The sequence below is a fragment of the Ptychodera flava genome, chromosome 2 (genome assembly GCF_041260155.1).
Source record: "Ptychodera flava strain L36383 chromosome 2, AS_Pfla_20210202, whole genome shotgun sequence".
Lineage (NCBI taxonomy): Eukaryota > Metazoa > Hemichordata > Enteropneusta > Ptychoderidae > Ptychodera > Ptychodera flava.
In genome coordinates this window covers 43,184,290-43,211,072 of record NC_091929.1, presented here as the reverse complement: position 1 = coordinate 43,211,072, position 26,783 = coordinate 43,184,290, and the positions used below count along the sequence as shown (strand labels likewise).

The following is a 26,783-nucleotide window of genomic DNA, read 5'->3' as shown; positions in this document are numbered from 1 at the left end:
ATTATTGAAAGCTCCATAGTATTCACATCACACCTAAACGACACAATTTCCTCTGCTCGTTAAGGTCTATTGTCAGTATGAGTTCATGGAGTGAACGATTGCAATTCTCTCTCTCTCTCTCTCTCTCTCTCTCTCTCTCTCTCTCTCTCTCTCTCTCTCTCTCTCTCTCTCTCTCACACACACACACACACACACACACACACACACACACACAAAACAATACTGTGTGTATGTATGTGAGAGCATATGTATTTGATCATAAATAACATAAAAGCGAAAGTTAACTCAACATTCTCGAACAGCCGTTTTTATGATATAGATACACATACACACATTTTTAATAAATATTACTTGCAGTCACATGACCCTTTCAATGGAACCTGTATCAACCATCACGCATGCGTGGTATAACGTGACTGCACGCATGAATCTCCTTAGCTCCTAAATCAGTATAAATAACAAATTATTTCCACGGAAAGGTCATTCTTAAAATCAGTGGGAGAAAATGAAAATATTACATTTAGAATATATACAATGCAGAGCTAGATCACAGAAATATCCTGCTTATACGTGACTCGGCTATACATCTTCGTGAGGGACGTTTAACTTACGGAGGAATTCTGGCACAAAGGTACGTACAATAGGTCTCATAAATTCAACCGATTTATATCGTTTATTTACACTGTTCTTAAATTAATAACGTGTGCATTGAAATGCAGTCATTTCAAACAATGCTATTGTATTGCAATTTCGCAGCGGTATGTCGATGAGTACTGGAGATTCATTTGTTATTGAATTCGTTGACCTTTTTTGACAATGGGATTCACCATTGTTTTGCTCTCATCCGTGCACACACACAGGCACACCTACATCAGCACACACTGCCCCAACCAAGCTTAAAACGACATTTTTCATCGAGCATCACGCCAAAGCTGCAAGCTCTTTCTACATTTGCAGAGCAAGTACACAGCATGCATAAATTAAGTGCGCTGCGATTGAAAAATGTCATAAAAAACATGCCTGGGCAGATGTTCTGGAGCGAGCGACCCGTTACGTTGCTGACGAAATGACATTGAGCCACCGCTAAGCAATATGGCCACATCCCGTATATTATCATTCAAATTCATTTCTATAGTACTTGTTAAGATATATAGTCGCGTGCAAATATACAGAACAGCTGCTTGTCAAATAATAAGTTTAGATACCACAAAATTCGAAGGTATGAATTAGTGGCTTTCCTTTGATGATTTTGTCTAGGTCGATATCTTGGCAGTAATATTTTAATTCCGTTTCAATACACAGAATAATTAACACATCCTGTAGGCCAAAAAGGGTAATTTAAATGGTTACGTGCTCGCGCTGTTTTCATTGCACTGAGAGCAATACGGTGAAGACAAGCTGAACAATGGCTGATGAATATTCTAGCCCTGGAGCTTTCTGAAATTATACAACATGAATGGTATGGCACTGTAAAGCGAAACCAGACGGCCACAGCGTTAGTTGAGACTGCACGCCTGTATGCATGGTTTGGTCCCGACCCCGCCTACAGAACAATGCGACGCGAAATTAATCTGTCTCTACAAAGCGAGAGATTTTTTATGCAAGCCACTTCATCTCTTTGCGGTGCATTCATAACACTGTGTTGTAACTGATAGTCTGTATTTTGCCGCGATTATGCCCTGGCTACAGCGGTTGCGTTTTATCGTTCCAGGGACGTTGCTAAGCAACTGGGTCCTAGTGACATCACGGCTGCGTTTGCATCACCATAATACACCAGATAAAGAGTAATATTCACTATTTTATCCCCAAAATGTTAAACCATGACGCTGTCAGCCATTTTGGCAGTACAACAGAATTCTTGGAGGATCGCTCTGTCATACTATAGCATATCAACAGCAATGCTGGTACTATTCCACACATTAGTGATGTGTTAATGTCGTTAACATTTCTATTTCGGTGTTATTTACACCGATTGAGGTGCTCACAGAGTGAGAATGAATACTCAATAGGGTAGCATTCATTTATTATTGGCGGGGATGGACCGAGAAAATCCAAGAGGATGTTCTGAAATTTGAAAACGACAAAATGCAGGGGTTATTTTTCACGCGGGGGAATGAGGGGGTTCACTTTATTTTCAAATATATTCACCAAGTTTAATTCGGTGTGCAAAATATTTCATCAAACTGACGTGTTTCAATCGCTGAAGTAATTTCACTATAATCTGAATTCAAGTATTATCTGTTTTGTTAACACCTTGGTAAATCACCAGAGTGGAAATGATTGGATCCCAGGCTAGGGTTGGTTAAGCTAAGTCAAGTCAGCAACTGGCAAAACTAATGTTAAACGTAGACTGGGATTTGTCTGTAAGTCCAGTCTGTGCTTTCGGGTAACTGTAGAGTTGTACTTAAGAAGCACATGAATAAAATAATCTTGTGAAATAATAAAAAAGAGATAATATCAAACAAACAGATTCTTAAATATAAATGAAAGTATATTTGACTTAGTCACTGATAATTATTATTAATGTAAAAAACGCGACCAGTGATACTCATAGCATGTTTTTCAGTACAACTATTCAATAGATATATAAGAGTACTAATGAATTTATTTCTGCTGGCCAGAGTACCCCGTCGCTGTTCAACGGTTACAGAGCTATGATGTTTAGAGCGTGGTTGTAATTTTGTGTCCTTGAGCAGGACACTATTAACTTCTCTTTGCTTTTAAGGTAGTATGCACCTCGAAAGTGAAAGACTTAAACTTTTGCTCTAACTTTCCTCAAGGAATCTTTCAATCATTCTCTTTCAAAATCAAGAATAAAATAGGGGGTCACCATGCAAATTTTGGTACTAGAGAAACAAATTACCCAAGATTTACCGATATTAGAAATTCAAAATGGCCGCCATCCCTGTGTTAACTCTATGGAGAAAAATAAAAGTTTTCGAATTTCGAAAAACTAAGCCGGTGAAAAGTTTTCTTTCACCAAGAGCTTTAAAATGAACCCCCACATGTGGTATATCAGAAGAGAATTGTAAAAGTTTGAGAGTCCGAATGTCTGTCCCCGAGGTGCGTTCTACCTTAACTGTGCCAAACTTAGGAGTAGTGTGTACCTAAAGGCCTGTTTCATTGGCTACTTTCATGTCTTCACCATAGAAGTGCACACTTTCATTGCGAAGTTCTTGCAGTAAAGGCTATTTTTGTGAAAACGCGAAGTTTTGCATGAAAGAGAACCTCAGTTGAGTGCAGAGTTTTTGGGAATCTGTACACCACAGGGAAAATGGTGAAAAGTAAAGCGATTACACATGACTTACTCAGGAAAGAATATAAAATGGAAAGTAGGGAAGAGATACTTATTTTAAATCATTTATAAACTGTACATAACAATAGCGGCGACACATCAAGCCGGAGAGCGCCCTCAGCGACTCTCGCATTTACTTCGCATTTACTTCGGTCAGAGATTACAAATTCGCCGACCAATAGGCTTACAAGTATGATTTTCGATGTATGCATCGCAGTCATGATCATCTAAAAATTTAGGATCTTCAATGTTGTGACTTGGACAGGTCCTCTATCTTTAAATAGCTAATGTTTTCACTTCCTATGTGTCAAATCGCAGTATGCTACGAACATTATATCGAGTTTGGCGAAGGTATTTTCGCAGGGATTATTAACATCGATGATGCCAAATTTCACAAGACTGTCCAGCATCTCCTGTGCGCATGCAACGGACAATGTCCTTCAAACTTGAAAAAAAATACCATCATGTGCAGTTGGGTATCTTCCACAGCAAGTGCAAATGACTTAACAAGAAAATGACATGTTACCTGGCTTATTGTATGCCTTACCATCCAAGCGTCTCTATTTGATGTTTCCATTAATTAAATTCAGAAGTGACTGACATTTTTTAACCTTTCTCGCGGGGACATTACAGTAATCACAGTCTCTATTTATTGAGTTCTAGTTTGGTGAGCAAAATTAACATATCTTCTTGCTATATTGCTGGGATATTTTAGAGGGTGGGGATCGCCGTCGGAACTGCGCCTGTGCGACTTTCTTGTCAATAAAATGGACTGTATCTAGATGCATCACGTTAACATTTAAATTTGACAATGTACATTATGACAAACATGTTTAACCTTGCAATCGCCGTCGTAGTTTGGATACATGTGCTAACATTGGTCGTATGGGCCCCATACGACATTTGAGCGCAGTTCCGACGACACCTCCCTTTAAAACTTGGAGGGTAATCTACTTTAGCCAGTGTCGATATTTTGTTAGGAAGTCGCTTACGTAGGTAGGAACTCAGTTCAGAAACGTTTCCAACGATCAACGTTTTCAATAACACAGTGTAAAGAAAACCCTCATATTTCTGCGTATTTGACATAGTTTGTAGTTCAATTAATATTTCAAGTTTCATTGCCAACAAAATTAGAAGGGCGAGGATAAAATCTTTAGTATCGATGAATAATTATATACTCTGAAACTGTATGCTACATTCCGGGGGGACGCTCTTGAATATTAAAAATCGGTCATTTCTGCGAGGATAGGACAGTGTCTTCAGTCATAGACACTCGAGAGAAAAGTTTCTCGGGGTCAATGTTTACGTGCAGTCGCTGGTTTGGTTGTTGTATAAGATATGTAGTACGGAACTCACACTCCATTTACTGCGAGTCATTTGTATAGCTTTTAGTGTCTCAGACAAAATTGAAAGACTTTGTAATCCGCCTGATTACATCTGTTTCCGCGTTTTAGAGCCAGCATTATGTTGATTAGCTTGTCGTCTGAAATCTCCGTGACCGTTGTATACTCGGGGTTGGGATGGGTTTCAATTGAAGTGACTGAATACAAAAATAATCTGTCGTTGATCCGCATTGACGAAAAGACCGCCATTGTGTGTGGTCAGTTATTGGCAGCACTCTCAATGAACTTTTTTCCAGGGTAATTGAAAGTGTGGCGCGTTGAGCTGAAAGCCAGGTAAGTCACGTGACATAATTCCAACAATTGTCACTAAAATAGGCGCACAATGGCTGGTTCAACAATAATTTAAGAGGTCAGTTTATGTAGGGCTCGTTTCTGCCTCAGAGCTTTTACATTCTTACAAACGAACTTTTGCCTTTCACTTACAGCTCGAAGTGATATTTGCGACGGATTTCATGGCTTGAAAGATTTCCAAACTACTTTTTTGCCGTGGAAAGTGAAGCGTGACTTGTACGAGCGACAACTGGTTCAACATTCCTGAGAAATTCCACAGTGAGTGCACGATGTATTACCTATTGGTGGCCGGTGTTATCCTCACTTTTGCCGTCTCGGCAGCGATCCCGAGCGTCTCTACAATTCGGGGAGACTCAGAAAATATCGAAAACTTCACGAGAACGACGGTTTCACCGTTCGTGTCAGAAACGCCTCTTGTGGAGTACGTTTTGAACACCAATACTGCCCGTGGCGGTACAACTCATGCAAATTCCGACAGCTTTGTGAGTTCTGAAACCAGGTCAACACATCCAACGAACACACCTGAGACCGAACGACCGCAACAAAAGCAAGCTTGTCAACACTCTTCAAGTACATGTAACCTTCATGCGAGTCAAGAAAAAGACTTTGAAGATATTTTGCGGAAGCTAGCTGAATACGTAAGAGTGGGTGTCCGCAAAATTACTTTTCGTGTCAACGTTTTAAACGAACCAGATCCACGCCCATTGTACGTAAATACGACCAACTATTATCAACCGGACACGGCAAGTTGGTTACGAGACGACACTTCTGTGTTGGTTTTACCGAATAAAGTTGAAGAAACGTCAATGAAAACTGTCGTGTACACCTTTCGGAGCCTGGAGATTGATTTGATGTCGAAACCAGCGGGCTGTATCACTGCGTTGTCGGGGGACTGCAAAATGGATACAATGCTTCGTTTTTTGAGAGTCAACGTCACGGGTCAAGTATTGCACGAAGACAATTCAAATACCAGGCTTTGTTATCGCGCGGTCGATTTCGACGACAATGAAGAAAGCACGGGGTATGTCAAATATCACTGTTGCGGTGCTGATGCCGATAAGAGAAACTCTGATTTTATCGGTCGTTGTCAAAGAGTATATATTAGCAACACATTTTTCAAATCAACTCAATTTATTGTGATGCTTTTAGTACTTATCTTGGTTCTCTTCTGTTTACCGTTCGTCGTCCTGAAATTAATTCCCGCCAATTGGGAGTTGCCGAAAGTATATCAGCTTGAAGACACAGAAGCGAATCAACGATTGGTTGTCATCGAAGAATGGGATATGTTGCATTATGACAAGAGCATTCCTATTGGCCCACTTCAATGGATATATCGTTTATGTTGCCTTTGTAAGGTTTATAACCCGGATGTGAACAGAAAATCGGATCGTTTCTGTTTTACGAAGCGTCGCTGTGGCTCTCTGGGTTCATGTACGTTCATCAACGTCTATGAGTGTCTTCGAAACTTTACCTTGATGTTGGTGATTTGCCCTCTTGCTTACTACATCGCACTTGACGCCATGACCTGGATTGACACACACCAGGATGAACTTGACACCACATATTTGACCTACAATACACAGGTAACCAAACTCGTCCATGAAGACCAGTCAAACATCAGTTACGTGAAAAAAATATTTACATCGAAAATTTATGTCGGGTTTGGTTTTTTCTTTCTACTGGTGTTTTGCATGCTGTCCATGGTTTTGTTGTTTTATGACAGAGGTGAGCTAACACGGCTGATAATCAAACAAGCATCTCAGCAACCCGAGCCAGCTGGAAGCGACGGGTCAAAAATCTACAAATTCTTTTTCAGGGCCCTCTACGACGAGATCTGCCTTTCGAGTGGACTCAACATTTCCAGCGAACTTAGTCAAATACTGGCCCGAAGACGGCCAGACCAGTCTGAAATCAGTTTTGCTTTGTCCGATATATTTGGTACTTAAAATTTTCAAATTAATCTTGAAACTGCTGTTGAAAATTCCTTTGCTTAGTTTCATGGTTAGAACTGTGTCTGTTTTACAGAGTTCGAATAGAATTTATAATGGAAAGGAAATCGGAGAGCATTTTTCATGCCGAGTGATGCTGCATCTCCTGTACTGTTACTGTTTTATGTATTTATTGTTTTTAATCACAGTGTTTGCGTATTTTATAGTCATTGCTGGTGTCAATATCTTATCGGGCATTGCCGTTGACCTCAAAACCACCCTACCCTACGTCACGTGTGCCGTTGCCATAGTAATGTACTGGTACGGAGCCGTTAACGATATCAATGAACACTACATAACCGTAAAAAAGCTCATGTTTGAAATTTGTCGTCTGCCCGATTATCAAAAGAGGCACGCGCTCTGCAAACACGTATTCATCAAAGAAATCGGGCCGTTGAAACAACTTACAGCAGACAAACTGGTTTATAGTGACGTGCTTGTCTTTGAAAGCAGCGATGGTAAGACAGAAAGTATCCATCGAAGTCTGTTTCATTCCATTTGTGATGAAGTTAGTCCCATCAGTGACCGATATTTTCACAAATTCAAAATATTTTTACTGAAAGCCTTTTTCATCGCTGTATGTTTTGAAATTATCATCACCTTCAACAGCGATCCTTCGTTTTCGCTCATAGCCACGGCCGCGGTAGCGATTCTGCCAAAAGTGATAAATCTATCCCAGAAATCGCCCAAATCGCGGCAAATCCATGACGACATATTGCGAAATGACGTTGCGGAAGCAATTTGGAACTATGAGGGCGTTTTGTTCACACCCTATTTCGTTCCCGTACACTACAATTCCAACAAACGAAACGATGATACTTGTATTACAGAAGTGCCACCTGGCGATGATTTTGAAACCGCGAATGAAGAGATAGTCAGCCATATTGAAAATAATGATCGCCATCTTGAAGCAATCACCATCAGAGCTGTAAAACATCCAACAAATACCGACCAAGAAACTGCCGTCTAAGTTTTATTTACCCTGAAATGACCGCACATGTCAGGTACTGCTAAACTCATAAAATATTTTCATCATATGTGTTCATCAATATATTTGACCAAAGACGAGATATTAGCAGGTTTCCCGCCATTCCTCTCGGAAACAGACTCCCGAAAAAATGATAGTGTGTATGCGCACATGAAAGTTGTCTAGCGGCCTCTGTGCAAGCCCCCATTCCCAATTCTGGCATAACTGAGCGTTGTAAAGTCGAGATTTGACGGTAGAATCAAAGAGGAGACCTTGAAAAGTTCTGACAATCATTTTCTTTCCCTTTATATTTACAATCTTACAGTAAAATATTGTTCCACGGGTATACAAACCCATTTTATCATCTGGAGGTCTGATAGTTGGTCTGATAACCAGATGTAGATTGGATATGACGGCGTTCCCACCTTTGCTTATTCTTTACTGTTCTTGTTAGCTGTTGATCGTATCTAGAGGGAGGTGTCTGCCGCCATCTTTACATCTGAATCTAATCAAACCGAGTCAACATCAACATATTAGACAATATATGACGATTTTTTGATTGGTAAATAAGTCATTCACAATTCTTCACCAAACATATGCATTCAGTATTTAGCGGTCTGTGTCATGTCACCAGTGTAGCGGCACATTTGCTGATTATAGAAAACTACTAGTATTGTATGGTCGGTCCTGGACTTCATACCACTGGACTTGGTCTCTCCTGAATGGGGTGATGTTAAAAGTTACCCATTAGAATAGAGATTGACGTTGTTGTGACGCAATCCGGCAACTTTGAAGACTAGTTATAACTTAGCTATGATAGAACCACATGAATAGTCTGTTATAGTAGCACTTTTTTCAAATATTGTTCAAATCTTATTAAAGAGACGGTATACTTTAATTTTGATAACATTTTCATTATTTTTGTTCCAGAAAAAAATACGTGTTCTTTGTACAAAACATTTGCCCCGTAAATACGACACCTTGTGTACAATATGCGACGTTACCTGACTGAAAATCATTCGTCAAAAACAACTTTGAACATTAAGGTAGTATACGCCTCGAGATTGTAAGACTTAAAATTTTGTTCAAAACTTTGCTCAAGGAAACCTTCAACCACTCTCTTTGACAATCGTGAATAAAAATCTTGAGTCGTCTTGAAAATTTCGGAACTATGGAAACAAATTTCCTTAAATTGACCGATATTTGAAATTCAAAATGGCCGCCATCCCTGGGTTAGCTCTTGGGGGAAAAATACAATTTTGAATTTTCACAAGACTGTGAAAAGTTTTCTTACTCAAAGAGCTTCCAAATGGGTTCTAACAAGCATTAAATCAGAAAATATTTTGAAAATTGAGAGTCCGAACATCTGTTCTACCTTAATACGTACATTCTGCATGTGTACGTGTAATGGGACATTAAGCATTTGGCGAGGTGACGATGGGACTGGGAGTAGAATAATGGACTGTATTTCACAAATGGAACAAAATTAATGGAATGTGTGTCAAAGGTTACAGCTAATGGAGCTCAAACTGTGTGTATGGTTAATGCTTATTTATTGCTCGTGTCGTGTGTACCTGTCCTGCATGTCTAGCGGAGAATGGTTTTGTAATTTACTGTAGCACAGGTGTCAGTAGGGATAGCTAAATGCACTCCGGAACAAACAACTGAATTTATATAAGGCACTTTGACTCAGCAATCACAATTTTCCTTGCTTTCCTTTTGTTATATAGCGAATAAAAACATTTTTAGATTTTTCATAAGTGATAGAGTATGTATCATTAAAAGTTCATATTTATTGAAATAACACTTTCGTCGAATGTCTTATTCGTTGTGCATCGTGATCTCCATTGTTACGTCATCTTTAACTTTCAAGATCAATTTTAAATATTGCACCATTATTTTGCTCCTGTAAAAGAGAGAGGGAGAGAGAGAGAGAGAGAGAGAGAGAGAGAGAGAGAGAGAGAGAGAGAGAGAGAGAGAGAGAGGGATATTTAGTGTTGAAAGAAGATTAGGTTTAAGCCTACGAATTGCCATTCTGGTAGGGACATTAGCACACTATACCCTGCGTTAACAGATTCCCCTTAGCATTCCCACGCACGATTGAATCTTTTAGTTCGAGTCTATTCTATTACTTGCTCGTTTTCATTAGAGGTTCGCGAAAGGCGAATTTGATTAATTTCCCGTTATGGAAGCAATGTAATTCATTAATCCGTCAATTCTTAATCCAGACCTCAATAATTACATAGCATACACTGATAATACTACACTATGACTTTCGTTGCATTCCCTGATCTTTCGATGTTGTCCAACGCAAATCGAACATGCCATCATTCACTTGCCAAACTAAGGATCTCACAACAGTAAATACTAAAATTGCAAACCAGATCGTAATTTTTTACTTCGCTGAAGGCATGTTTTAATTAGACATGGTGTCTGATGTGATTAGCATATTAATCATGCCATTACTTGTATGCAAAATGTTATTTATGGAAACAACAGCGTTTAATCAGCGTCGCTCCTTGCTGATAACGATGAATTAATTGCAATCGATTGTCGAGATATTAATTCTAATATACTGTTGCATTACACCTCAAACGCGTTTCTGTCGTCCCATTTAGCGATAATACATCTCGCCATTTTAATTGAAAATGTTAATCCGATATGAACTTACTTCAATAATCGACACAGACGGCATTATGATATTAAATCGTGTTTCGTCTTGCTTCACTCTTTTGGCAAAGCAGTCACTAGTCCAGATGACGCCATACCACACATTTATAGAATAAATGCAATTTAATAATTTGCGCGTGTAGAATTTGAATTTTGCGATCTCAGAAGGTATATATATATATATATATATATATATATATATATATATATATATATATATATATATATATATATATATAATTCAATTATAAATTTCATAAACTGCCATTAAATTGTTTAAAAGTGTCGACTCTAATATTCTACAGATTGATTCATACTCTCCTCGTTACGGCAAGGAATGCAGGCGTGTTACCTACGATTGATTTTTGGCTCAGCACTGCGAGATAACAAATATAGCTCTCACACGCAAGAATGTCACACTTAAGCCTTTTCATGCTTTTACTGATGTTAAGGCAAACAGTGAAGGGAATTTTGAATCGCTTCTTAAATAGAATATGACAGTGTGGAAGACACAACTTTTAGTTTAGATTTTTAAAAACATGTTCAGACAACGGCTATAATGAAAAACTCCAAATTCATCGGATAAGTTAGAGACGATGTTTAGACAATTTGTACCGACACATCTCATTTCAATCATACGCAACATACTGTTGACGTCATTAAAATTTATTTTTGGTGGTACGTGCTATCGTTTTAGGCGTGCGACTATCAGATTTTCTCCCAAAAATGTAAAAGACATGTTTTCACTCTTTCAAACGCTAAAGCATGCGCCGTAGATGTTTTGCGAACGTGTGAGACCGAAACTGTGTAATGGTGGATTAGCTGCATGGTCTAATGCAGGCTGTTACAAAAACGGGTTAATTACGATTTCTGCCAATCAAAGTTTGAGCTTTGCTTTCTTTGTTGATTTATCAATCATCTTGAAGAACAGGTTACTTTTTCTCGAGTGTGTCGCCACAGAACAAAAAGTTTATGAAAGGAATATCCTAGACCCTTTACTTGTGATTGGCACATGCGTAGCACCTCATGATATTGTCAATGAAACAATGTGTTCCTTGCATAAATGCATAGGAATGTAGTTCAACGATCAAAGAATACATTAATACTTCAATGGCGGGAATTGGCAGCAGAATTAAGCTTTCTTGTTTACATTGTATATTTTGATTGGTGTAATTGCTTTTAAAGAGTGTGAATGTCTTCTGTTGTCACAAGACTCTGATTGCATACAGAGTTTGAGCTTCCATTCAGTGATGATTCATTCCAAGTCAGAACTTGTCCAACTCTCTTCCAGTGAACACCTCTTCGACTGCTGTCGACATTCAGGTATGCTACAATTTACTTTTTCTGCCAAACACTGCACTAGACATTGAAACTGTAGACCCCTGTGCCCTTTTTTTACATTCCTATGCGTCTACTGTCTTCTTCAATCAAAACACATGTACATGTTACGTGTGTTCAGTGTATGAAACTACTATGAAACCACGGTTACTCTACCCGTAGAGTAACCGTGATGAAACCATTTTGTTGTCACGTCATCTTCTATTACTGGTAAAGACGATGGAGTTTATTCACTTGTGATTTCTGGTAACATTCTTATACTATAACCTTGAGGTGGACGGTCAAAAATGGCCGAGAGTACTGTTACAAGTCGATAAAACACTGTTTTTCAAGTTTCGGGTACACACTCAAGAAGATGGCGGTTTACAGGTAGTTGTACGAACAGACGAACATCTGAAAATTTGGTAGATTGAATAATGTTAACAATGAGGTCTATGTATTTCTTCGAGGTGTTGCAGACGTTGCAAAATAGTTCTGGTACTCCATGGTTCAACCAACCTGTAGATCCCATATCAGCAAAAAGGATGATACTTTTTGAACAACAGAATCTTGCTTTTTTTATCTCAAGACTGGGAATGAAATGCCACCCGACCGTTTCAATGGAAAATATGCAAATGTTGTAACAGATTTGCTGTTCAACAAACTTTCTTTCTTCGGCAATGCCTATGGGCGGTACACATCAGCAGATCTTTCAGTTGAAAGGCACACTTCAGGTCAATTACACTAATTTCTGAGATTCTAAAATATTAACAAATAAACAGATCGAAGACACACCTCGTTACTGTAGATTCAATAATCATTTATATTTACATTTACCCAGAGAAAAATGAGACATACACAATCCAATAAGAATGTCATTTCAAGTTTCTAATACCAATACAACAGATGCGTTACAGGGGCTCGCATTACTGTTGGGTAATATTACTATTTCGTAATATCATTTGCATATCAAGTCAAGATTCTCCTGTGTAATAAATTAAGGTTACTGTACTATAATTATAAGCTAACTTCAAACTTAAGTTCATTGCACAGGTATTTTTGGTATTGAGGGATGAAGAATATCTTATCAACGGCATCCAATGAAACATTCATTGGTCAGAGAGAATACACTTACTAGTAGTTGTTCTGACTGAATCCCTAAGGTGTGTGTTTAGTCATAGATAGCCAGCCCCCTCCTACTGTCTATGGTTTAATCTGACGTCAGTTACAATTTACAATGCTAAAGGAGTTTCACTTTGCATAAATTAACACACTTACTACTTGAAATCGGAAAATATTCAGAATTCAGTTGTTCAGATATAGAGGGACCAACAGTAGACTAAAGTTTGAGTTGTAGGAATTAAATGCGTCATCAACAACGCTAACTGATCTATAGTCGTTCGAGTTTAGTTGTTTGTGCTCTCTCTCTCTCTCTCTCTCTCTCTCTCTCTCTCTCTCTTCTCTCTCTCTCTCTCTCTCTCTCATTTAACAAGTCATTTAGTCAAACAAATAATGCGTCTCACTGAATCAAACCGACTTCTCATTTCCAATGACATTTTCGAATGTTGAACAGAACGGATACGGGATGTCCTGCTCTAGTAACTGTGGACGATCTGTCAGCAAAGTAGAAGAGCTTATGGAACCGAAATTGAATCCAGAACATCAAGAGTACCAGTCAATTGTTGAAAAACATACCAACAAATCTTCACAGTCAACAGTATCGATTAAAGATTCAGAAACAACTTTTCAAGGCATGGAAAACACGTCACACCAAATAAAATCAGGACATTGTCATTCCATCGAAAATATTCTGAAGCGACCTCTATCGGTACAAAAAGTAAAATACAGTTTCTCATCGATGGATCAGCAGCAGCGTGATGGTATTGGTTGTGTCACTGAACAAAGGGATAAACAAAGCTATGATGTAGAGTCATCGTCTTGTGACCCTGTGAATAAAAGTAAGTAGTTTCCTTGAAACTAAAATTCGTTCTGTTCGTCCACATTGGTAGGTGTATCACGGGGTCGACTTGAAGCACTTAAAGTCATGCTGAGTTTAGTAAAAGTGGGTGGGCAGAGAGAGAGAGAGAGAGAGAGAGAGAGAGAGAGAGAGAGAGAGAGAGAGAGAGAGAGAGAGAGAGAGAGAGAGAGAGAGTCAAACCACATGGTAATCCCCCTTTCATCAATGTCCCTTGGTACAATTAAACGTTTAAAGAAGAAAACACGTAGAAAACATAAAACAGACGAATCTACAAAATTCACAGCGTTCTGATGTATCTTGATGAATTCATTCATTCGTTTGTTTGTTTGTTTGTTTGTTTGTGCTTTCTTTTATGTTTTTCGTTTTGTTCAACAGGATACCATGGATTTGAAATGACATCAGATGATAGATTGACTACTCAAGAAGTGCCCGTATGTAGAAGTACTACTGATATCGGAAGCCGTGGCATTGATCATACACCCTCTGGAAAGCCAAGAAAAAATTTTAAAATTTGTCAGGTTACGGTACTGGAACAAATATTTGACGTAACACATTATCCCGATCAGGATCTGGTGGAGTGGTTGTCCAGAAAACTGGACATTTCAGAACAGAAACTTAAGGTACGTCAACAAACTCCGAGCGACAGTTAAATAATAACACATGAGAGCGAGGGAAATATCACGATTTATTGCCTGCCCAAGGGATGGTGGTCATGATCGAAATACTGATGATGCCCGAGCCGTAGGCGAGGGCATCATCAGTATTTCGATCATGACCACCAGCCCGAGGGCAGGCAAAAAATCGTGATATTGCCCAAGCTCTCATGTGTTATTATTTTTATTACACCGAACAAGCTAACATGCAAAGAAACAAAAACACAAAGACTTCTTCGAGTACAGTTCGCCTTCTGAGTCCGGACCTCAGCGTAAAATGTTGTCAGTGCCGAGTCTAGGGTTGCCGCTAAAGTTTGCCGATCTCCTCGGTGGCGTATCCAAATTTGTTGCTTGCATAGTCGCTGAACACAGAAATTGCATTCCTTGTTGCCATTTTCGTTCGTTTGCTGTTTACTTGCATCAAAATATCGTCTAACTGTGCCGTGACAGCTCTGCATGACGTTTCGCAGCCATAAGTTGCCAACTGCAAAGTACAACAAGTCATCGTTGATGACACAGTCCCCACTTGTTAGTTGATACTTTGATTACAAGTCCTCAGAGAGGATAGAATCCTCTTCATTAATTAGGTCTGCGATAAAAATACTTTGAATAAAATTGCTTGATACATGTCTGAGTTGTAGTTCAGGACATGAAAAAATCGTAATAAAATGGCCACACGGTGGCCGTATTGGATCGTATCACAAAACAAATAAATGTGCATATGTATGACATAGGTCAATGTCCTTGTAGCAAATTTGATTAAAATTGGTTGAGATATGCCTGAGCTATGGCTTGTACATGAAAAAATCATAACAAAATGGCCGCACAGCAGCCATATTGGATCGTATCACAAACAAATTAATGTACATATGTATGACATTGGTCAATCTCCTTGTACCAACTTTGAATAAATTCGCTTGATACATGTCTGAGTTATGGTTCTGGATATGAAAAAATGTAATAAAATGGCCACACGGCGGCCATATTGGATCGTATCACAAAACAAATCAATGTGCATGTGCATGACACAGGTCAATGTCCTTTTACCAAGTTTGAATAAAATCAGTTGAGTTATGCCTGAGTTATGGCTCTGTACATGAAAAAATCGTAACAAAATGGCCGCACAGCGGCCATATTGGATCGTATCACAAAACAAATTGATATGTATAGCTATGACATTGGTCAATCTCCTTGTACCAACTTTGAATAAAATCTGTTGAAACGTGCCAGAGTAATGGCTCTGTACATGAAAAATCGTAACAAAATGGCCGCACGGCGGCCATATTGGATCGTATCACAAAAAAATTGATGTGTATAGTTATGACATCGCTCAATGTCCTTGTACCAAGTTTGAATAAAATCGGTTGAAACATGTCTGAGTTATGGCTTTGTACATGAAAAAATCGTAATAAAATGGCCGCCTGGCAGCCATATTGGATCGTATCACAAAACAAATCGACGTGCATCTGTATGACATATGAAGTAATCCTTGTACCAAGTTTGAATGAAATCGCTTCAGGCATCTCTGAGATATCTGCGTGAACGGACGGACGCACGCACGGACGCACACACGCACGGACATGACCAAACCTATAAGTCCCCCCGGACGGTGTCCGTGGGGACTAACAAGCGAACGACAATTTGTTTTGCGCAGAAAGGATGCGCAGTAAGTAAAATGACGTCATCCATGTAATATCAAATGCAGAGGGCATCATCAAGTTCGCAGAGGGCATCATCACATTCGCAGAGGGCATCATCACGTTTTGTAACACACCTCATCCGCAGTCTGTATTCTAATTCGCCAATTGATAGTCACGTGGGATGCGTTCTTTTTGTGCTGATCCACGTAAACGACGTCATCAGGCATCATTTGTTGGAACTGTTGCCTGCCAGGCATCAGTTCCGAAAAATGATGCCCGCTGACGTCAAAAACGATATTTGACGCGAACGCGCACCGGAATGTAAACAAAGATGTCGTCTGCGCCCGATCGAAACGATAATCCAGACATTTCTTGGTTTATCCTACTTTCTGAAGAAGAATTGAATGCTTTGGTTTCCAACAAGGACTCGATACGGACAAAACTATAATCAAAGGTGCATTGAACGTTTTGCAGAAGTATTGCAATCTTTTTAGGAAAAACTGTTTCTTATTGAACCACTCCAACATATTACATCATAGACCTACATGCGACAAGTTTTGTGTATAGTACGTTCTTATGCATGGCTACGGATGAGGTGTGTTACAAAACACATATTGACTGGCATGAGGGCAACAGCATACGTCTTTAACCCCTCGGGCCTGTGAGTCACCCCCAAAAACAGACTGTTTCCCTCGGCCTACGGCCTCGGGAAACAGTCTGTTTTTGGGGGTGACTCACAGTCCCTCGGGGTACAGACGTATGCTGTTGCCCTCATAGCCAGTCAATATGTGTATACTTTTACATGTCACGTGAGTCGTGTTTAACCAATGGCAGTGCACGCTGAATGCGTGAGGTGTAATAATACTCTTAAACTTAGGCATATTTCTTCTTGTGAACTGTGAGTAACAGAAGCGAACTACAATTATTACAGTTCAAGTTGATGATTCTTAGGATTGGATTCATTGGCTCATTTTTGTGAAAATCGAGAATTTTATTTTTCCCCATAGCGATCAAACAGGGATGGCGGCCATTTTGAATTTCAAATATCGTTAAAGATTGAGAAGATTGTCCGGTACCAAAATTTGGATGGTGGACCCCCGATTTTCATTCTTGATTCTGTAAGAGAACGATTAAAAGTTTCATTAAAGAAAGTCCGAGAAAAACTTTCAGCCTTTCATTTTCGAGGCACGAACTCCCTTAAAATAGATTACTAATTACCCCAGTTTCTTGGAATTCGCACCGTCCGCAAAGTCACAAAAACATATCTGATACTTGTATTTCGAAGCTGTTTTTGTCTGGCGTCGTATCTGCGTGATCACCAACTTTGCCAACGATCGATTGTATCTCTGCTGCCTGTAGGTATGGTTCCAGAATAAACGTGCAAGATGGAAGAAGCGAGTGCTGAAGGAAAATGTTCACATGAACGAGGGTACAGAAGTTAATTCATTACCATATATGGTAAATCATCCCTGGCCTGTCCAATCAGCGGAGTTCTTCCCAACGCCTCAAATATTCCCACCAATAGCGTCATACCAGCATACTTCATGGTCAACTACTGGTATCTCCAATTGGCCGTTTCTGAACAATACTGCGTATCAACCTTCATACGGTTCATCACTGGCGACGCCATCGAAATTCCCTTATCATTGTTGATATAACCTGTGTGAGGTTTTCACAAAGACTTGATCCTTGACGGATATATTTCGCTTTAAACGTGTAAATATGACCAAAAATGTAAATTGAAATTGAAATGTGTGTCTCTCCTGGCGCTTCCCCGGAAATTAAAGGGTCAATTGTTACATATTTATCGATTTAGAATTCACCTGTAAATTATTGACTTTTGATCACAGTTTAGAAGTCACGATGCTGTAATATTTCCCTGAATTTGTTTTGAATTGTGAAAGTATATTTTAATCAGTTTCAAAGTACGAAACCATAGAGCCAGTGCCTTAAAATCGATATCTAATGATGTAATTGCCATAGGATAGAATGCATCTCAGGGAAAGATATTAACTTTTACCATATCATTTTGGCCTATCACGTTTTGGGGCTTACTTTGAAGCTTATGGATTCAATAAAGTTTGTACTTGATGAAAGTTTGAGCAAAAGTTTAAGTCTTTCATTTTCGAGACGCGAACTACGTCAGTGTCCGTCTTTGTAAGTTCTCTGTAAACGATGTGAAAATTATCAGATAGCTGATTATTGGGCATTTTCCGTCGTCAGTCGTTCTCCATTAACGTTTTGCACATTCTGAACTTCTTCTGAAAAGGCTGTAGTTCAATTGATTTTACGCTTAGTACACACATTCTGTCGGAGACATGATCAAGTTATCATAAAATTTGTATATTTTAATATATGACATCTGTACAGTGCTTGAGTAAAAGAAATTGGGTGATGATATCGCTCACTGCAATACCTGGAAATATGTTTATAATATATAACTATGACGAGGGGTTCACTGTCAAAGCGAAAGTTTGCTATTATTTCATTAGCCCTATTCGTTTTCTTGTATGACATTTCCAAAATCACTCAAAAGATAAATGCCCTTTACTCTGAAACAAAGGCTGTTAAGTACTCTTTTTACAATTATTTGCATTCAATTACCGTCCCTCCCACCTTCGTTTAAGTCAATATTGACTGAGCTAAGTTAATTAATTGATTTTCTGTATTGTGTATCATCCAGACACTATACCGGTATATGCATTTTACATACCTTGTGATATAATGAAGCATTATATAACGAAGTATGTTTTTCGTGTGTTCTTTTTATCTTCTCGACTGTTGTGCAAATGTATGGTATTTCTGGAATGCTGTTATTCAACGGGTCTCTTCGACACCAATTTAAAGAACTGATTTTTTCTTTTGCATTTTTTAAGTTTTAAGTTATGATTTCACTTGTTCCTTTCGAATGACCTCGGACCGGAAATTCGGGGAATTTTGGAAGTGCGCTTTCTCCTTCCCTGCCGCAAACAATACCTTGGTGTTGGTTACTCTCAGGTTGACGTCTACATTTACATGAAACTATACCGCAAATTGTTCTTGAACAGATATGCAAAGTATTAGCGGGCATGCGCAGAACTTGTCTCTCACCCTGACTGTCAATGAAAGGCATAAATAGTTCCATTTCTTTGCATGCAAGGAATTATCATTAAACGGCATTTTGTGCTTATTGCTCCTTTTAGGAGTGCTTCAGAAGTAATTTTACTGTTGACAAATTTTCATTTCCAGTTTAGTCAAGTAGAATCCATCCGTCAGAGAGCTAAAAATGAAAGAAATCATGTCACATCTTGAAACAACTTCGCTATCCAAGGGTGTTTCTTTGGGCAGAGACCCTATGATATGCAATAACCAAGCTGTGCGGACCGGACGGTGAAAAAAGACATGAAGAACTGATAATTTCAAAAGAAAACTACTCTCTCTCTCTCCAGATAAGAGATACTTCACTGGCTTAACAGTATTTTTGGGAATGGAAATCTTTGTTTGTAACATTCAGTGTCAACTAGTCTTCATTTTCATAATGCATAAACGTTCTACACTACATAACAGTTTGTGTTGTCTGTTTTGCATGAATATTGGCGTAATCAAACTTGTCACATTGGGCATCAAGCGTAATGTTATATAAATAGTTACATGTGCAATCATGGATACAGCACTAGGATCTCTATATTGCCGCGGAGTAGATGGTCGAATCACAGAGGCAATTTGACAAATATGTCACATGATAATCACGTGACCGTCAAGTTTTAGTTTATGCTTTACGCTCAACACGGCAGCAAACGAACTTGGCGAAACAGTAGATTAATCTATAAGAAATGGCTTAAAATCTTTCGTTCACCTTTCTTATGGACCTTTTTAAATCCGTTGATTGTCGATCACATGGCAAAGGAAATTGTTTCTCCAGTCACGCCTCATTAAAGTTTCTCTTAAAAGGCAATAACAAATGTGTGTATGTGCCCGGATGTATACGAACCGTCATGGAACGTTTACGTCAAAGGTAGGCCGGTCGCTACATACAATATTGATCCAATTTACTAGATAAACCTCAGTATTTGACTTGAGAAGTGCCAACAAAATTACTACACAGAGGAGATGTTCTGAATAAAAAAAGACAAACAAATCTCATGGCTTTTTAGTGTTGATATTTATTCAACAGTTAATGAATTCAGGGGTTGTTGAACTGCCTGGAGACAAATATTGTCATTGCATACATATGGACTTTAAAGACTCAGCATTCATTGCAGATACTGTCCAATCAAAGTAAAATAAACACACTTTCCTAAGTACTGATGATAGCTATCTGACAAAGGCAGTTGTGAGTTTACTAGAGACTACAGCCGTTGTAACTAAGCATATCGTCTTGAAGTTTGTTTTTATCAACGTATACGGCGTGGATCACAGCAATTATTGAACGTGGGATTCATCTAGGATATTGGAATCTGAGTTTTTTACCGGCACCCACTGGATCTATGGCCCGAAGGACTGTGCGACGTCAAATTGCAGCGTTATATATGGTTAAAGGTATGGTGTATTTTATTCGAGGCAGAAAGTGACAGCGTAGCGTGATTTAGGTGCTCAACGGGAAGAAACAAACAGCTCCCGTAAAGAAGTGAAATAAATCGCTCAACAGGACATTCAGAACGGTATACAATTCTGATTGCATATTTCAGAATGGATAGAAGCAAACTTGTGTCCAGAATTATAGGTAAACGGACCGGTAACATGGCGAACGCCAGAAGGAAAAATATCCGGGAACAGTCACTGTTGGAAATGAGATTGAAAGTATTGGAAAAGGAAAAGAGTTCTTGCCGAGTCTCCATTAATCTAGATATTCGAAGTGTTAAATCAACGCTGACACCTCTACGTAGAACAACAGGTATTTCCCCAAAAGGTCTTCCACCAGACAGTGATGATAGTGTTTCTAGCTGTTCTCTTGAAAGCACTCGGTTTAATGAAGAAACCGTTCAAGGGAAGCGAGCTGCAGGCCCAGTGTTGCACGTCAAGGAAGACACCAGCAAGACACTAACGTCAGCGTGTACTTTAGATACGAGCACTGCCAGCTTTTGTGGGATACGGAAGATTGTTGAGATTACAAAACAGGAGAAAGTGTTCGGCAGACCACAAACCGAAGAGGATCATCGTGGAAGGAAAACTGAGAACTTATTGATGAATAGAGTGCTTGTGAAGACAGTGTCAGTGAATAGAAAACAAGGAGATTACAGGGAACGGGTTAGCCGCCCGATATCGGCGTCCGCAAGAATGGCATCGAGCGGGAAATGCCACCGTATGACGTCACATGCGGACAGTGTGTATACGTCAACGTGTCAAAATCGTCAAAATGATACGAACATTGAAAAAAATAATGCAGACTACAGAACAGCGACTAGTTTCAGGAGAACAAATTCGACTGGTTTTACAGAAAGTGATAGGTGCAGAAGCTATCCAGAAGCCACATCCAATTGTAAAGAAAGAAGAGTTAAATCTGCAGCATTGCACAAACCAAGATTCGGTGAAGACAAGAAAGTGTCCAAAAACATTTCTGTAAAGCATTTCTATTACAAAGACCGGCATTTCAAGGTTCAGGAACTGACACAAAGTCCTGTCCTTAACTCGCTACGTGATGGTGCATTTCAATCAAAGCAGAGTCACCGGACAAAATTGGCCTGGGGTGGCGCTTTTGCATCAACAAGTGGTTTACCCTCAGAACCTGCCAAGCATGTATTGAATGGCACCTGCAGAATCACTACGAATCATATGGCTGATATAAATATTGGTTACCCAACAACGCAAAACATCCACAAAAATACAGAAAACAAAAGCTGTGAATCTTTCATTGAAAGACAAAATAACCCTAAGCAAAACAAAGAAAATAATTTTGTGATGGAAAAATTCCTACACGACGTATTGACAGAGAACAGAGAGACAAAGGGAAGTGCTGGTATGAAAAGCACACAGGTGAAAGTTGATGAACAATTTAAATTGAGACCTAAAGCTGATGCGACATCGTACGGTGAAAATACCATCTCTACGTTTGCGCTGCTCGGACAGTTACGGCCCATTTCAGATTCGTCGACACCAACGATGTCGTTCAAGAAGAATGTACAATTGAATGATTATTCGGAGTCCGAATGCCAACACAGCAAGGCTGAATCCACAGCCAGCGTAGGTAATCAGACACCCAGGCCGCAATCCGAGCATGAAGCTAACTCTAAAGCTGGCAGTAGCCAATGGAAACGCGAATTACGGAGAGAAGCCCCACCTGGGTTGACGCCGCAAGAGAAACCAACGGTTGTAGCAGCAATGTCCAAGGCAGCGAGGGAAAGAGAAATAAATAGATTACAAGAAGAAAACACAGTCGACGTAACCATGGATATAGATAGGGAAAGACAAAGTAAAGTTCGCAACAAGTTAAAATTATTTGTTTCGTTGATGAAGCTGAGACGAAATAGTCAATTGATAGATTATGAATGATGCCACCACATAACCAAAGACAGTATACTCTTTAAGGTAGCATGGGCCTCGAAAGTGAAGGCCTTAACTGAAAGTTTCCAAAATGAAAGTGTCTATCATTTTCTTACCAAATCGAGAATAAAAATCAGGAATCACCGCCCAAAATTTGGAAGTAGCAAATTTCCTGACATTTACCAATATTTGAATTTCGAATTTCGAAAAAAACTAAGACGGTAATTTGTTTTCTTTCTCCAAGAGCTTTAAAATGAGCACCCACAAATGGTAGATTAGAAAAAAACTGTAATAATTTGAGAATCCGAATATCTATCAATGAGGCGCATTCTTCTACCTTATAAGGGACAACAATACTAAAACAGCAGTTAATGGTATCAGTATTCATTCAGCGAATGATGCTCCCTCTAACCTCCATGATCAGACAAAATAAGTGTGGGGGTGAGATCGATAACTTAAAGAGTCAGTAGTTGTAACTTTTGGTGATTTTTCCGATCACTGTTTGTTTGCAATGGCAACTACAGTTTCTGTTCTACTCCCCAAAGCATGTTGAGTTGCACAGTACTAAAGCCTGTGCACGTGTTGACTGCATTGTTACTGCTGTCAAGTAAATTCTGGTCCAGATTAGAATTAAATTTAAACGGTAACAGTGCATTTTAACCTACAGGCGATATGTTGACGTGCTAAAAAGTCGGTGTTTAAACATGCTGGAGTGAACAAGAACTTAAAATTGACATACAAACAAAAATGAGTAGTGACAATATCGTCAACAGTTACAGCTACTACAGTAAATGTGTGCAGCTGGCGTGAAGCTTTGAAGTTTCTAGCATTAAAATTTGGAACACAATTCATCGTAGCGTGGCATACGTTGTCATAAATACCTGTAAATGACCTAAACGTTTTAAAATTACATGCATTTTCCACATTGACTGTGTTAGAAACCACTGATTGCTCATTGTTCAGTGTTTGCAAACAGAGAAGTTTGTATATGAGCAACCGTCGACCTTTTTTCTTTAAAGTTACTCAATTGTTGCATATTTACATAAGTTCATATATACTACAATAAGAATTGTGTGCTAGCCATTTTGTTTGCTGAACGACAGCATCACATGATAGTTTGGTAACGAATTGTTTTCTCCCTATCCTTCAAATAGACCTATTGTGACCTTGTACAAGGTCAACAAGTTTTTAATTTTAATAAACAATTTTAAAAAGAACTGACTCTGTTTATTCCATCACTGCACCGTTTCCAATCGCTATGATAGAGCTTGTAAAGCAATCGTGTCATGACAATTAACTACCGTAGTCTCAACACTTGAGTAGCGATGAATAACTACAAACCACTGCATCCTGATTCGAATAAGACCGAATAAATGTGCTCCAGTTATGACGGACGCTGTACCATACATAAAGTTGGAATGCAACCTGGGGACAAATATTATATATTCGACCCCAATTGAAGACACGATACATGAAACCATCGCTAGAATGAATAAATGGTAATGACCATTTATTCATTTTTGCCGTGGTTTCATTTATCGTGTCTAAAGCTGGGGTCGAATATATGCATGGTGACCCATTTATTCAGTATCTTTACAACATGTCAAACAATATAAGTAGTATCTTGCATCAAACAAAATTCATGAAAAATGGCTGACTTATGTCCCTTTAATTCAAAAGCTTGAGCATTATGTGTACAGGGTTTCTGGAAAAGACAAAAAAGTTGGTTTTGTTGTGTGTTTTTGCTGAATCCTGATGTCTTTTCTGAAAATCAACCACATTCTCAAATGTTATCCATGCGTGATATGAATATCAAGTATATCTTCTCCGTGTCGTACGCTGAAGTTTAATTGGAGCTCATTTGCATATATATTTCGGGTAGATCTTGGAATGGTGAGTATTAACTTCATGATGTGTTGTCAGCAACACTTACCTATGTTTCAAGGGTTTGGATTATAGGTTACTTATCTAATAATGTAAAACACATGAAATCATGAGTTCCAAAGGACAACGATCCTGAAAGATAGGTAGTGTTTATTCGGATGGAGACTAGATGGGTCACTGATTAAAGGGACAAAGTCGCCCATTTTTCATGAAATTTGTTTGATACGAGATACTATTAACATTGTTTGATTTGTTGAAAGATAATGAATGGGTAACCATGCATATATTCGACACCTGTTTTAGACACGAGACATGAAACCAACGCGAGAATGAATTAATGGTCATGACCATTAATTCATTCTCGCGATGGTTTCATTTAATTTGTTTACAACTGGGGTCGAATATATGCATGGTTACCCATTCATTCAGTGTCTTTCAACATGTCAAACAATATAAATAGTATATCGTATAAAACAAAATTCATGAAAAATGGGCGACTTTGTCCCTTTAAGGTATGCTATTTTGACGATTTGTTTGTTGATGAACTTTCTCTTGTTTGTTCGAGACATAAATTGTGGTCGTTAGACAATCAAAATCATGATTTGAAAGTATGCTGTGGGTAAAGAGGTGTTTTTTTCTTAATGTGACCGTTCGCCATGTTGCTGATCCGTTTACCTATAATTCTGGACACAATGTATAAATGTTTACGATTTCTTTGCTTCCATGATTAGGTGTACATCAAATATATATATATCATTTCCGTGAACGGAAAAGTGCATTAAAGGGACAGTGGCTGTAATTTTTGATATTCTCATGGTTTTTGATCTTAAAATCATGCACATTTTCTTGTTCTCAGTTAACAAGTTTGATATTAAAATATTAGTCATGGAACATAATACATAGTGTACATGTATACGGTGCTATCATCGAATGAATTCTGATCTGGATAATAGTACAGTTGTCAAAAATAACATTAGATATTACATATATACAGGTTGAGTTGATAAGATGGAAAATTAGTATTTTTACATGATTTTTGGAGTGGAGAAACTGTATTTCACCAAAAAGTAATTTAAAAGACTTTTCAAAAGATACAACTGTCATATTGAGATTTGAAATGGCATGCGTCTGGAAAGTGAAAAACTTAGAGTTTTGCTCAAACTTTCCTCGATGAAACTTTAAATCATTCTCTTACCAACTCAGGAATAAAATTTTGAGGTCACTATACAAAGCTTGATACTATAGAAACAAGTTACCTGGCATTTAACGATATGTGAACTTCAAAAGGACCGCAATTCTTGTGTTAGGCCTAACTCCACACGGAAAAATTGAGTTTTCGATTTTCGCAAAAATAATACCTACTGCAAGAGCTTCATTTGAAAACAGTGAGAAAAACTCAATAATATTACAGTTATGACGTCTGGTCCGCCTTAGTGTCCTTAGCGAGATCGCGACGAAGAGTGTCTACGCGTTCCGTACGCGTAACGCTCTACACAGATTCCGATTAAGACACAGGGCGTGGCAAGAATTATTAGTGTATCAAAGTTATGAATATGATCAATAAATGTCTTGTATTAAACTTCTTTTCATTATACAAGCCTTACCTGTGTCTGGTATGTGCCTATTACTTTACCCTAGGTATCTCTGTATAGTATTTCAAAGAAAACAGTCCAAATCTGTTAATTACCCTCCCTAATTCCCTTTATTAATTTGTTCTGCCGATCACCGACGTGGGGGCTTATCACCCTGACCAAATAACACGTTAGCAGCTCATAAGGAAGTAGACTACTACCGTCTATCGTAGCTGTGGAAACGCAGCTATCAGTATCTGTGGCCGGGTAGCGTGCGTCTACGCGGGTCATCAGAAGGTCAACCCCGCGGTTTTACGTAATTTTTTCTAATAAAATGGGGTAAACAAAATTCTTTATGATATACATACGTAAACTTATGTAAATTTAACAAATTTGGCAGATGACATTATATATCACAATATTTAAACTTCAGTAAATATCGTATTTTGCACATTTCATGGCTGAAACCTGGGGTAAAAATACGTCAGTGACTCCAAAACGAATGCGAATGAGAATTGAAAATAATTTCGGCATCGTTCCCCCCCCCCCCCGCACCTTAACCCTTTGAGTGCTATAAAATCAACTTTTATTGCCTTGATGGAATACATATGGTCAACAATTTGATGTAGACAATATTTTTCAGAATTTCCCCAAATTTTGGTCAAAA

General features: G+C 38.7%; 1 protein-coding gene and 1 long non-coding RNA gene across 2 annotated transcripts; both read left to right on the top strand.

Moving 5' to 3' along the window:
- Positions 1 to 394: 394 nt before the first annotated feature.
- On the top strand, positions 395 to 9,748 carry LOC139121557 (uncharacterized). The gene is made up of 3 exons (XR_011549317.1): positions 395 to 631; positions 5,124 to 8,911; positions 8,991 to 9,748. It is a non-coding gene; the product is annotated as an uncharacterized lncRNA (long non-coding RNA).
- A 3,745-nt stretch (positions 9,749 to 13,493) lies between these two features.
- LOC139121550 (uncharacterized) lies at positions 13,494 to 19,383 on the top strand. The gene is made up of 3 exons (XM_070686555.1): positions 13,494 to 13,889; positions 14,285 to 14,529; positions 17,562 to 19,383. Exons 1-3 carry the CDS (start codon positions 13,517 to 13,519, stop codon positions 17,853 to 17,855), a joined length of 912 nt encoding a protein of 303 aa, XP_070542656.1. The 5' UTR covers positions 13,494 to 13,516; the 3' UTR covers positions 17,856 to 19,383.
- Positions 19,384 to 26,783: the final 7,400 nt, after the last annotated feature.

What these genes read in the sequence shown, in the direction of transcription:
- LOC139121550 (XM_070686555.1), top strand. Translation starts at nt 13,517, where the DNA reads ATGTCCTGCTCTAGTAACTGTGGACGATCTGTCAGCAAAGTAGAAGAG. An exon ending in TTGTGACCCTGTGAATAAAA is followed by an intron (nt 13,890 to 14,284) that starts GTAAGTAGTTTC and finishes TTTGTTCAACAG; the next exon opens with GATACCATGGATTTGAAATG. An exon ending in TTTCAGAACAGAAACTTAAG is followed by an intron (nt 14,530 to 17,561) that starts GTACGTCAACAA and finishes TGCTGCCTGTAG; the next exon opens with GTATGGTTCCAGAATAAACG.